The sequence below is a fragment of the Athene noctua genome, chromosome 6 (genome assembly GCF_965140245.1).
Source record: "Athene noctua chromosome 6, bAthNoc1.hap1.1, whole genome shotgun sequence".
NCBI lineage: Eukaryota > Metazoa > Chordata > Aves > Strigiformes > Strigidae > Athene > Athene noctua.
This window is the reverse complement of record NC_134042.1, coordinates 41,171,930-41,184,860: the sequence shown is the minus strand read 5'-3', so window position 1 is coordinate 41,184,860 and position 12,931 is coordinate 41,171,930. Positions and strand designations below refer to the sequence as shown.

Genomic DNA, 12,931 nt, shown 5'->3' with positions numbered 1-12,931 from the left:
GAATATAGTTAGGAGGAAGCACAGAATAGATCATAGTGCCATGCCACTCTCCCACTGCCTTCCCAAGCCTACTGGTAGAAACAAATATCTGTGGAAAGATCTGGCCCATAACCTGTGGGTTGAATGCCTCAATACGATGTGTTAGTTCATTCTGCAGTGTTTGTAGTCTGTCTCGTGTGAAGTGACATATATTCTGAGTTTTCTTCTGTGTAGTGCTTCTGTGTGCAGTGCTCTATAGATAAGAGAACTAGAGACCCCTGTGCCTTGCTGATGCAGCACAAAGTGGTACAGTGTGGTGTAAATGGTAAGAAAGGATGTAACGATGAGTATAGATATTGGCTCCTTATTTGAACTCTGCGATATATACATGCCCCTTTCACCACACAGTGTTTCAGTCCTTGTCCCCTGGTTTCAAGTCTATTCCCTGTGTTTAATCCTTTCTGAGGTTTTTTGGTCAGTTTAGTTTTACTTTGTCTTTGCAGTATTTTTGCATATTTGGATCAAATTAAACACCTACTATGTTTATCTTGTCTCCTATCACTGCCCTGTAATTTTTATTCCTCCTTTATCCTCTTTTTTACTTTTTCCTGTTCTGTGACTGGGTTAGTTGCTGCTTAAAACCAGCGAGGCTGACCAACTCCTCTTCCTTCTGGAAAATGCTTTTATAAGTTGCCTTGAAACGTGGACTCAGTTCCTGCCCTTTATGGAAGCAATAGCCTTAAAAAAGAAAATAAAAGCACTTTGGAGTCTCATGCAAGATCTAGGTGTGTTCATTCCTTTAGCATCGTTGGTTATTGCAATATTTGACTGCCAGTTTCAGCGTAATTGATTAATTTGCTCAGCATAAAGATAGACTATGTTAATGTCCTGTTATGATTGACTCATACATGCATTTCACTGTGAATTTTCTCTTTTGTACTCAGTGTGTTCATTTGCATGCCATGTTTCCTGCAAGGATAGCGCACCTCAGGTCTGCCCCATACCTCCTGAGCAAGCCAAAAGGCCTCTTGGAGTAGATGTGCAAAGAGGAATAGGAACTGCCTATAAAGGTTATGTCAAGGTAATAGTCTTTTGTTCTTGGACAAGAGAAGAATACTAAACTTGACTTACAGCTATGCAGTTTGGAACCTCTAAGTATGTTTAAACTATATCTCCTAAATTGTGCTAAAGCCTTAAGGCTTTGTGTGCCATTTATGTAACTTATTTAACCTTCGTTGCTTTAGATGTGGGAGAAACAGTTGGTTTTACTACAAGAGCTAAAGGTTAGTAGATTAGTAGCTACAATGTTCGTAAGCAGCAGGGAGGGAAAAAAAGCATGCTTTAAGGAAGAATTTCTGTCATTGTTGATGTAAGCATAATATAAAAGGTAAACTGTCATACCATTTTGGCATTTGTGGAATATACAAGCCCCATTGTTTGTCCTAATACTACCCAATGTATTTATTAAACTGTAAAAGAGAATGGTTGAACTTAAGGGAGGGAAAATGATTGCTTGATTACTTGACATTTTTCACTCTGTTTTGAAGGGCAAGTAGAATGTGTTCTAATTCTGTTGATATAAGTATAAGCTTTTCTAAATGTCCCTGCTTTCTGTGTCTACTACACGCGCTTACATTTAATAAGCAATCAGTTATTTATACACAGGTCCCAAAGCCTACAGGAGTTAAGAAAGGGTGGCAGAGGGCTTATGCAGTTGTCTGTGACTGTAAATTGTTCTTATATGATGTGCCTGAAGGAAAGTCCACCCAGCCTGGAGTTGTTGCAAGTCAAGTCTTGGATCTCAGGTTTGTATTATTATAACAGAGTAGAAATCCTCTGTATTTTTTTCCTAACAGGAATATTTATTTATAGTACACAAGACACTTTAAGATCATGAGAACTCTGGTCTGAGAAGACCCATGTGTTCTTTATGTAGACTGCAGCTAAGTTTAGGCTGAACGAGTTGGCTCAACAAGTCACTTAAGTGACTTTATTGTCACTTATACTACAATCACTAATATTTACAGTATTAGCATACTTCTTCCTAGAATTCCATATGCATACATGGAAAACAAATAGACTTTGGTAGATCTGTTTTTGCCCTGCACTCTGACCTTAACATTGAGTCACAGATCATCCCCATAGCCAGTAATTTCAGGAACATTAGAAAAGCTGGAGTAGTCTTCAGAAAAGCATTGTAAATTCAGAATTTACAATGGAAGTGGCTCTGACCCTGCCTTCTCACAGGAGTTGTTTATTTCATGGTGAACCATTTGAACCACTGAACATTCTCTACAAAAGGTCTGCAACTTACATTCATCAGAGTAAGGTAAAGTAAGTAAAGAAGGTTTTTTCAGTAAACCAAGAAGGTTTTTTTGTTTCAATTTTTGGAAATGTCAAGGAAGTGTAATACCTTTTAATGTTACAGCACCTTCTATCTCTGAATGTAAAGTTTGCATTATCAGCCACCTTGATTTATATTTTTTCCAGACAGTAGTACTGTGGGGTTGCACCCGTACTGCTGTTCACTTCTCACATTTGTTCTCTGAGAACTCTCAGTGTCAGCTCTCTGACATGCTGGCAGCAGGAGCAGAAGTGTGGAAGTATTGCAAATAACGGCATTCATATCAGTACATTGCTTGAAGCAACTCAGATATTATACCAACTGTCCCAAGCTTTATCTGCTATTGTAGCTGCCTCTTCGAGTCTGTCTTCTGAGGGTTATTAGATGTTTTGATAGATGTTAACCACCACAGCTGTGAATTCTAGCGTGGGCAAGTTTCAGGCATTAGTGTCATCTTTACACTAAAATTGGCAATTATGGTGATCAACTTGGTCAAATTCAGTTTAAAAAAGCTTGTGTAGACAAGCCCTCTGGAGTGGAGCACTCTGAAATGCAAAAGTTGTTCTGATATCTGTTTATTTTACTGTAATAGAGAATAAAATCTATCTGTTTTGAAAACCCTTATTTGAATCCCACAAACTATAGTTATGTTGCCAAGAGCTTTTTATTTGATTTTTCTTTTTTTCCAAAGGCCCTTCTCTCATGCTACGCATTGAGGTATGAATTATTCATTTCTAATGTGTCTGCTGGGCTGGAAAAGCAATATTCTTGCTGCTAATTGTAGAATAGGTGTGGTCAGTAAACCAAAATTATACAAAGCCGCTCCACTCAACTTCAGGTGGACTGAGTTGCATGTACCAAGTGCTGTAGAAACATAGCTAAAGCTTGTGAGTTGAGTCAAGGATGGTTAGAGCATAACAAAGCAGTGATAGCAGTTTTTACCTCTGTGTGGTGTTAGGACATTGCAGCTTATTGAAACAGTTGTGGTATCAATTAGATTTCACTGAATAATGTTAGTATATGCATATATGTGATCCTCTTTCTCTCTTTCTTACTAGAGATGAAGATTTTTGTGTGAGCTCTGTCCTAGCATCGGATGTAATACATGCAACTCGTAAAGACATCCCTTGTATATTCAGGGTATGGCTACCAATTTACTTTAAAGAAAATACAAGTTGCATACTAGTGTTTGTTTTGATAGTGAAATATGGTTTCCATATTTAATGTCTATTAAGTTATGAAGAAGTATAAGAATTTACAAGAGGTGCTGAAATGTGTAGAGCACTATAATGCTCCTGTTATAACTGAACTGTAAAGAGCAAAGTTCTCCTTTTGCTGCTTCCTTGTATATAAATTTTGGCTTTTTTTCTTGATTATAATTCAGTATATTTTTGTCTCCTCTTCCATTGATATTTTAGTTTCTTAGCTTTGGAGGACTCTTGCTTTAGGAACTGATGCTGTAACAGAGTAGGCTGAAGCTTGGTTATGCTCACCAATTCTAGTTTTTCATGTATTTAAAAAAAAAAAAAAAAAAGAATTTCAGTTTCCTTAATTTCACATTTAAGTATAGTAGAAAAATTTTAAAATAAGAGAAAATAATTAGCTTGCTTAGAACATACATCAAAGAGGATATTATATCTGATGCTGTATTTAGTTTTTGACAGGAACTTCTTTCATAGGTTTTATGTGAAATATATTTAATGTGGAATTTTAAAATATAAGTATTGGCTACTAACATAATCTTCTCTAATTCCTTGCATTTGAATTCAGAAATTCACTGTTTTCAGCATCTCTCATTCTCAGCCACTTCGAATCAAGTCAGTGGATCATGGCAGCCAGAGAACTGACAGTCCCATGCAGTCCCAATCATTTGGTCCTTTAGGGTTTTACTTAGGAAATGTCTTGGCAACTGGAATGATTCTGTGGCTTTGCTTTTTTGCTTTTTTGTTGAAATTTTTTGCAGTGGATTTTCATCCTTTAGTTTAGTACTACTTTTACATTCATTTTTCTCTTGTTTCTAAATGTTTGGGGTTTTTTATTCCCATCTGCCTGCTCTCTTCTCAAGTTAGCAAATACTGTGGGAAAAGACTTCTGAGGAAAGAAAATGAGCTATGCAGAATGTTAATTGATTCTCTAAGAACAGGGCATCCATACAGTTTAGCCCACCTGACTTACTGCTGTAATTTCTATCTGCAGGTTTTAACTCTTTTCTTAACTTTTTCAGGGTAGCTGAAAAAAAACTTGTCAAATATCCTCATGTTAGAATACTTGAATGGATAAACATGACATAATGTCTCCATGGTGTCATCAGATTATCCCCTACTAAAATGATCTGATGAATTAACTAGGAGCCTAGTTTGTGAGTATATTCATTTAGATACCTGGTTGATAGGAACCAGAGAAGATGCTGCCAAAGACCACCTCTTCTCTTAGTTTTATGTCTTCCATCAAAAGAAGGAATTTCCAAAACTCTAAACCAGTAATATCTGATGCAAGAGAGTCTTATTTTCTCAATTTAATTCTAGATTTGCATCTTGCTGACATAATGAATAGAGTGGCTTCTACACAATAGTTAAAACTTGCTTCACATCATCCGCATAAAAATGCGGTCCTTCTTTCATACGTGTTATTTCATGTAACACCTGATGATATTGGTCACCCACTGAAGACAGGGTTTCATTTCTTTTGGATCTTCCACCAGTAGAAAGCAATACCAGAATGCTGTTAAACACTAAAATATGACCCCCAGTGAAATCAAAAAGAGGAAGAACTTGTCTCAGACTCCACTATCTCTCCTTGTTAACCAGCTTGTTAACCAGTTTTTAAAGCTGAATGTTAGGCCATCCTGGCATCCAGACACTGCAGTCGAAGTGCTGCCATCAATACATTTTTAACAATACTGTAAGAGTATCTGTAGTGGAGTCTTTCCACAGCTTAGCAGTTTGAGTTAAGAAGCCTCAAGTTTCATAGCAAATACTGGATTTTTGTATGATGAATAATGCTAGGTATATTATGACCAATTTCTCCCACTTTTTTTGCATTTGACTGCATGTAAAATGCCACCTTCAAAAGACTGAGGACTAATACATGGTGATACTTCAAAGGGAAAACAACAGCTGAAGTCTGATTTGGTTTTGTTTTGTTTTCAAATTTAGAAATATTATCCATTATACCTCTATCCATCTTTAAAATATTAATGCTTAGTTACAGTTCAGACATGAACAAAGCTTGATGCAGAGTAATAAGAGCTATGAGCCATTGCAAACTACTCCATTCTTTTCCTACTGCTCTTAACTTTCATCTTACTTCTCGAGTTCTGTCTTTGACATCCTATTGTCCCAAGTTTACTTTCAGATATATTTTGTCTTTAAGATGAATGTTATTGCTTCATTCACTCCTTCAGGAAGTGTATGTTGCATAACCACATCATCCATCTTTATGGTGATTTTCTTATCAAGGCATATAGGCTGACGGTGTGTTATTCCATGGGTGAATAGTTACAGCCTTCAGTTTTTCCCTTTTGCACCTTTTACTGCTTTGTTTTCTGTTTAACTACTGCTATTCTAAAAGTCTGTTGTGAGGGCTGATACTGGCTGATGGCCTGTTTGTCTGTGCCTGAAAGCATATTTCCCATGATCTCACAGACCCTTCGATCTCTTCACACAGGACACAAAACTAGTATTAAGAATTAGTAAGTGCATACTTTGGGCAACAGAAAGTTCCTGGGTAGTTTTTCTATTCAGAATACATTCTGCTTTGAGATCTATAGGATGATCTACCTGAAAATTATGTGAAGCCATAGTTATTTTTTCTTTTAATGTGGGGAAATGGGAGAATGCAGTACTTCAGTATCAGAACATTGCTTTCCTCCACAGTTTATAATGCAGATATGATGTGCTCTTCCACCTGGACAAATATATTGAAAATTAGAGTAGCAAAATCGAAATCCAGAACTGATCATACCAATGGCATTGGATTTAAATGCATCCGATTCAGCATGTGTGTCACTTTTAAATAAGTTATTAAAAGATTGGGGAGGGGGATCAGGATAAATTATGACACACTACTGAGATTACTGAGATTCCAGTTCAGTGCAGGAAGGAGATTTTAATGCCACGTATTGATTATTGTAGGAAAGGAATGTAGTATTCCTTGCCCATGCTTTAGGGTTCAGAATAAATAAGCAAGACTGAGTCATTTTTAAACAAAAGCACTGTGGCTTATGAGGGGTTTTTTGAAGCAATGTGGCCATATTAGCTGTGTGCTGTGTTGCATGCCCCTCAGGTACATCATTGCATTGTTACGAAAAAGTGTATTCTGCTTTCACAGTTCTGTGAAGTATATAATACTGACAAAAAGGGCTTTTATTATGCTTATTAATTTCACTTTCTCTGTCTGTTAAAAGGTGACAGCTTCTCTCTTAGGTTTGCCTTCAAAGTCTTGTTCTCTACTGATCCTGACAGAAAATGAGAATGAAAAGAGAAAGTGGGTTGGAATCCTAGAAGGGTTGCAGTCTATCCTGCACAAAAACAGACTGAAAAACCAAGTTGTGCATATTCCACAAGAAGCCTATGACAGTACACTGCCTCTTATTAAAGCAAGTTTAGCTGCTGCTATTGTAGGTATGTTTGTTTTAACTTTTAAAAGTGTGTGAGGGTTGTTGGAGCTATTAGATGGGCTTCTGTAATGAGAGCACTGACGCCTTGAAATAAATTCTTCAGCTGAATTCCTTCACAGGAATTTAATAATGGGGGGGAATGCTAATCTTGCATTGATATTCAAATTTCTTCAACCACTTGGAGTAAATAATACTGTTTAGTTGTTTAACAATATGGTATATAGCATGCATTTGACAGATTGCATGAACTTAAGCAAAATTGATTTGCTGTTGAAAATCTGTTTGTCCAGAAATTTTTCCAGCGGTTCAAAGCAAACAATCTGTTTTAAAGATAAGATGAAGTGTAGCTGAATTAATAGCCTTTTTTTTTCCTTCCTGGTTTAGATCGAGATAGAATAGCAATTGGTTCAGAAGAAGGACTGTATGTGATAGAGGTGACCCGTGATGGTAAGTTAGGCGGTAATGCATGCAGTAATTACATACAGAATAATGAGCTCCATAACTTTTAGTGCTGTTACAATATAGGTTACACAACAGCCCTTCATGTATAGTAAGTATTAAGTACTCGATTAATTGATGAGAAGGAAAAGTGGATGTGAGATATAAGCGCACTAATTTGATCATTATCATTACATTCAGTTGACTGGCTGAAATTAAAGGGATGAGTTGCTGGGCATGTTCTGACATGTTCTCAACTTAACTGTGCTCCCATAGCGGATAGCAAAATGCTTCAGCACACAGAGCACATACAGGGCACACAGCGGTGGTTGATGCACAGTGAATTATCAGGCTCTTACTAAATAGAACTTGAATTGAGTGAGGAAAAACTTGATATAGAAACAGACTTGTTCCAACCTGCACCATCAGAGAATTTAAACATCCATGAATTAGAAGTTAGATAGCCAGTGAAAGCAACACAAGAGTTTGTGGACTTTCCATTAAAGCCGCCATATATTGTTGTCTGTTTCTTCCAGAAATTTGACAACCACTCACATTCTGTTTCAGACAAATGCCTCACTTGACCCCTTCCGTTACCTCTTTATTTCCATGACCCCATGCTTCCTCCTGAACCTCCTTTTTCTTTCCTGTTCATAATGCACTCTGCCCTCTGCATTGAGAAAAGTGGGATCAGTTTGGTTTGTTCTTTCTGAAGACTTGCCATGTCCATTCCAGAGTATGTTCCAGGTACCACAACAAAATGTATGCTGCATAGTCACTGGGCAGCACAGGCATATCCTTCTATCACTGAATTATTAGACATCACAGCTAGGGAGTAAGGGAAGCATTTTTCTTTTTAACCTAATATCTGAGCACAAACACAAATAACAATGGGAGACACGCCTTGGAATGGTAGGGAAAGCATGGGAAGCAGAAAGGATTACTAGCACATGAGCATGGGGATAGTTTGGGGTCAATCCATACAAAATGCAGTTTTAAACATGGAAAAGCAAAGAACAAGTCTGGTTAATTTTGCACTCTGCTTCTAAAATAAGATACTCTTATTTTGAATGCACAAATTAACAACAACAACAACAACAAAAAAAAAAAAAAAAAAAAACCACCAAAAAAACATCTGAATTGAGTTAAACTGAATTTATAGAAGTAATATATTTCTAAGAAGCAACGCAGATTTAAAATACAGTAATCTATTACTATTTATCTTTTTCCAGCTTACCACAGAAAATATTAGTTATTTCTTTCTCTCTGACTTTAAAAGCAGCAAACATGCCTTGTGAAATCCATGCTTTCTTATAACTCCTGAGCTGCTCTAAATTTAGACAGCACTCTAAATCCATACTTTCTGTGGTATAAGAGCTAACAGCTTTGGCTCTTTGATAGGATTGTTTCTAACAAAATACCTAATGCTTTCTTCACCTGTATTTATAACCTCTGAGCTTAGGTTGTTCTGGTGTCTTTAGCTATCTGTGAGTTCAGGGTGTTGAGGTCAGTGATACAGATTTTTGAAATTAAAAGGTGCCTTTCCTAACTTTGGAAAAATCACTGACACACTCCTGAAATATCCCTTGGACTGTCATTCAAATTTCAAAAAAGACATTTCTTTAAGTTTAGTCTTTGTGGAAGAATTTGAATTTCCTCTTTCAATGCAATTTAGTTTGTGCCTATTTGAAAGTTAGATTGCAAGTCATGCTAAAACTTGCATTTCAGTGTAAAATAAATCAATGAATGCAGATTTTCAAAGATTTGACTTTCAAAATCAAATTAAGTCAGAGATGTGGTTTGGGGGCAAAAAGCAAAATGTTATTGCTTAGAATAAGCCGTTGCCCAATTCCAGGAGAAACTGCTTTATACATGGAGACAGCAGATATTTGAAATTCTTTTTAGCAGTAATAAATGCCATTCCTTTGAGTAAACTTCCAGTGGTCACCATTCAGTAAGGACTTAGATATAAACATAACTTTAGATGCAAATAATTCCAGAGATTCCAGTACAGCTTCTTGCATAAAAGAAAATTGTTCATTTAATTTGAAAGGTCATTTCATAAAGTAATGGTTATCTGCGTCACTGTGTCATATGTAAATGTGAAAAGGGATTATCAATTTTGGTAAAGATGTTTTGCAGGAGTTTTCTATGGCCAGTTCCTGTGTGTTAATAGCACTTTCATAAATTGTAATCTTTTTTCATTTTATGGCAGTTGTAATTTTCAGTGTTAATTAACTGCCAGCTGCTTATATCAAAGGTCTTTGGTCAGAATATCACTTAGTTCTTGACAAATAAACTACACTGTAAGCTGGAGTTGGAGCTAAAGGAAAAAATTTTAAAAGTCTTTTCTCTGTGACAGAGTTCCAACGGCTGGTTATTTCATAGCATGTTTCTTCAGACATATCATCTATTTGTGCAAGTGAGGGGATGCCACAAAAGCACTTGGCTTTGTGATCTAAACAGCCAAAGTCTTGTTTATAGAATTTGGTAACTTGGTTAGGTTACTGAACTATTACTGAAAAAAATGCATATCATTTCCAGTTAATTTTTTAATTCACAAATATTTTGAATGCATTTAGCTAACAGAAAAAATGAAAGTGACATTTAAATGTAATTGGCTCATGTGTATTATGTTTCCTAGTTTAGAATTGCTTAGTCTCTTCTGTTTATACCCCATGAAATACTCACTCCTTCCTTGACCGTGCCTGTATACCTACAATCCCAAAAGCAGAATACATTGTACCAAAACCCCTTAGCTGCCTCTAATCCAGTTTTAAAAAAACCCTTGAAACAGTGAAACTCCCCAGCTTCCATGGGTAGCCTAACTAGTCCTTACTGTAAGAAGGCTTTTCCTGGTGCCTGTCCTAAACCTCTCTTCCTACAGCTTAAGCCCATTTCTTCTTATCCTTTCCCCATCACACACCTGCATTTTTTGCCTTTCCATATAGGTATTATACACCCACTTACTGTACTGCTTTTGTATTTGTCTGAGATATTTGCCAGCAGTACAGCATTTTTTATCCTCAGTTATCAGCATCAAATACTTTTTAATTTCTTCTGTGTTCGGCTAATTTTGTAGTCTTCCGTGTTTTACTGAAGATGCTGACATTTTCCTGAAGGTGGGACCTGTTCCGGAAGAGACAGCATCTTGCTGTGTATAGATAGTACAGATATTATGATATAAAAATTTTTCTCCGTTTATCCCAGATGTTAAGCAGCCTTTTCCTGCAAAGTGGCATTGAGACCTTTTATCAATAGAGAGAGTTACGGGAATGCTTTGTTTCATTGTTCTGGGAATTAATAATGGAGCTTTGAACATGTGTGATAAGTGCTCTTTCTTACCTGGTATGTGTCTTGTGTTTAGATTAATTTTCAGATATCAGTATGTAATGTTTCCAGGCCCGATGGTTTTCTTACTTAACTTACGGCAGCTCTTGTTTCCTTTGCAGTGATAGTCCGAGCTGCTGACTGCAAGAAGGTGTACCAGATAGAGCTTGCTCCCAAGGAGAAAATTATCATCCTTATCTGCGGTCGGAACCATCACGTTCACCTTTACCCCTGGGCCTCTCTGGATGGGTCAGAAGGAAACTTTGACGTTAAGCTTGCAGAAACTAAAGGCTGCCAATTGATTACGACTGGAACACTGAAGAAGAGTTCTTCAACTTGTTTGTTTGTGGCTGTCAAACGACAGGTTTTTTGCTATGAAATTCACAGAACTAAACCTTTCCATAAAAAATTCAGTGAAATTCAGGCTCCAGGAACTGTACAGTGGATGACAGTGTTCAAGGACAAGCTCTGTGTTGGCTACCAGTCTGGGTTCTCTCTGTTGACCATCCAGGGAGATGGACAATCTATAAACCTGGTAAATCCTAATGACCCCTCGCTTATCTTCCTCTCACAGCAGTCTTTTGATGCCCTTTGTGCTGTGGAGCTCAGTAATGAGGAATACCTGCTTTGCTTCAGCCATATGGGAGTATACGTCGATTCACAAGGTCGAAGGTCACGCATGCAGGAACTAATGTGGCCTGCAACTCCTGTTGCCTGTAGTATGTATATGTTTTTCTGTTGCCATATCCCTGTTGCTGCTTTACTTGTCTAAAAATAATCAGCATTGTATTCTAGTTTGCTTCGGTTTGTCTTTCAATATCTACAGTTTAAGTTTCGATGAGTTAACAGGATACATAGTACTTCCTGATGGTAGATTTGGACTTGGCGATCTCCTGGGATGAAATCCTGGATGCTGCAGGAAAAGAAGCTCTGTCTTGTTACAGAACACAGAAGAACGAAAAATGGAATGCAAAGTAACTTTTACAGAGAGTAGTTCTGGATGCAGGACAGTGCAAGACTACTGGTCTGTGAAATTCTGTAAAGATGTTTGCTCCCTTAGAGAGTATAAATGTCTAGTTGTCTGTAAGATGTCTTCTGTGTCCTGTACTCAAGGTACAGTAGAAAGTTGAAAAAGAAATGTAACTGTGACTCTAAAGGTTCATAAAAATAACAAAATAAGAGGTTAAAATACTGCTTTAGGCAGAACTGGCAGCAATTTTTCTCCTTTTGGTTTTACTTTTAGGGGGAGAATTTCCAAAAAAATATAGGCGGGTTGAAGGTAATTTCTCAGCCACTCTGGTCATTTCAGGAGCACTGGTTTATCAGCTCATTAGGATAGAAGCACGTGCAGAGCATTTTTCAGTATTCAGTAGTCAAAGGCAGTCATGATTTTTATTTGAAGCTTAAATAGTAATTAAAATGTTTTGAATGATTGAAGGCAAGAAATAGCTTTGTGTTTAAACAGTACAGTGAGCAGTTAGGTGCACATTGATTCAGTCATGCCAGGCCCTAATAGCCGTTTGTTTAATTTTAATTGTCCTGAACTGAAATTCTTTGTTTGCTTTACTCTGACCTACTTCTGTACAGAAGTTTGAAGCAAAGGCCCAAGGAAACAATGTAGTTGCAAATTTACTTTAAAACACAATTAGCCAAATCTAATGTTTCCTTTATCAGCTTTACAGTTTTTTGCATTTCAGCAAACTAGGCTTGCTAGTTAATGGTTTTGTCTGTTAGTATTATTAGATGCTGTTCTTGCTGTAAACTATTTTATAGTATTCTCGTATGTGCATTCCTGAGTGGTGTTGGCTTAGGGTTGTTTTTGTAGAAAGAGCAACATTTTCTGCTGTCAAAGGAAACTGGATGGTTTCCCTTTCCATTAGCCTTGTCCTCCTTCCTCAGTCCTGGTGTCTGTCACTAGTGATGGTGGCTTTTCTTAATTGTCCCATCAGGAGATCATCAAAGTGGAAATGGTTCTTCTCCATCGCAGTTTCTGCTGTGGTAAAGGACCATGTTGTAGATAGGTTTTAGGATAGGATGGAGAATTTCTCTAGGCCATTCAGTCCCCTCATGTTAACACAGTCAGCCCTGTTGTCTCGGGTAGCCAAGCCTGTCTAGGTTACAGTTAAACCAGCTGATTGTGCTGGTTTTGTGCTGAGTCAGTGTAGGCGTTGTGGGGCTGCTTAGCCTGGGTACCGTGCAGTGCAGAGACTTGGAGCCAGCAG

General features: G+C 37.3%; 1 protein-coding gene across 10 annotated transcripts in view; it reads left to right on the top strand.

The window, feature by feature from the left end:
- Nucleotides 1–12,931, top strand: part of CDC42BPB (CDC42 binding protein kinase beta) — a 97,593-nt gene that overhangs the window by 77,589 nt on the left and 7,073 nt on the right. For 9 of the 10 annotated variants that reach the window (XM_074908705.1, XM_074908704.1, XM_074908703.1 and 6 more), the window contains 6 exons: nt 924–1,060; nt 1,645–1,784; nt 3,382–3,463; nt 6,729–6,945; nt 7,326–7,388; nt 10,832–11,428. In XM_074908705.1, coding sequence (XP_074764806.1) covers nt 924–1,060; nt 1,645–1,784; nt 3,382–3,463; nt 6,729–6,945; nt 7,326–7,388; nt 10,832–11,428 — 1,236 coding nt within the window. The remainder of the gene's footprint in view (nt 1–923; nt 1,061–1,644; nt 1,785–3,381; nt 3,464–6,728; nt 6,946–7,325; nt 7,389–10,831; nt 11,429–12,931) is intronic. The other variant, XM_074908698.1, reaches the window with a different exon arrangement.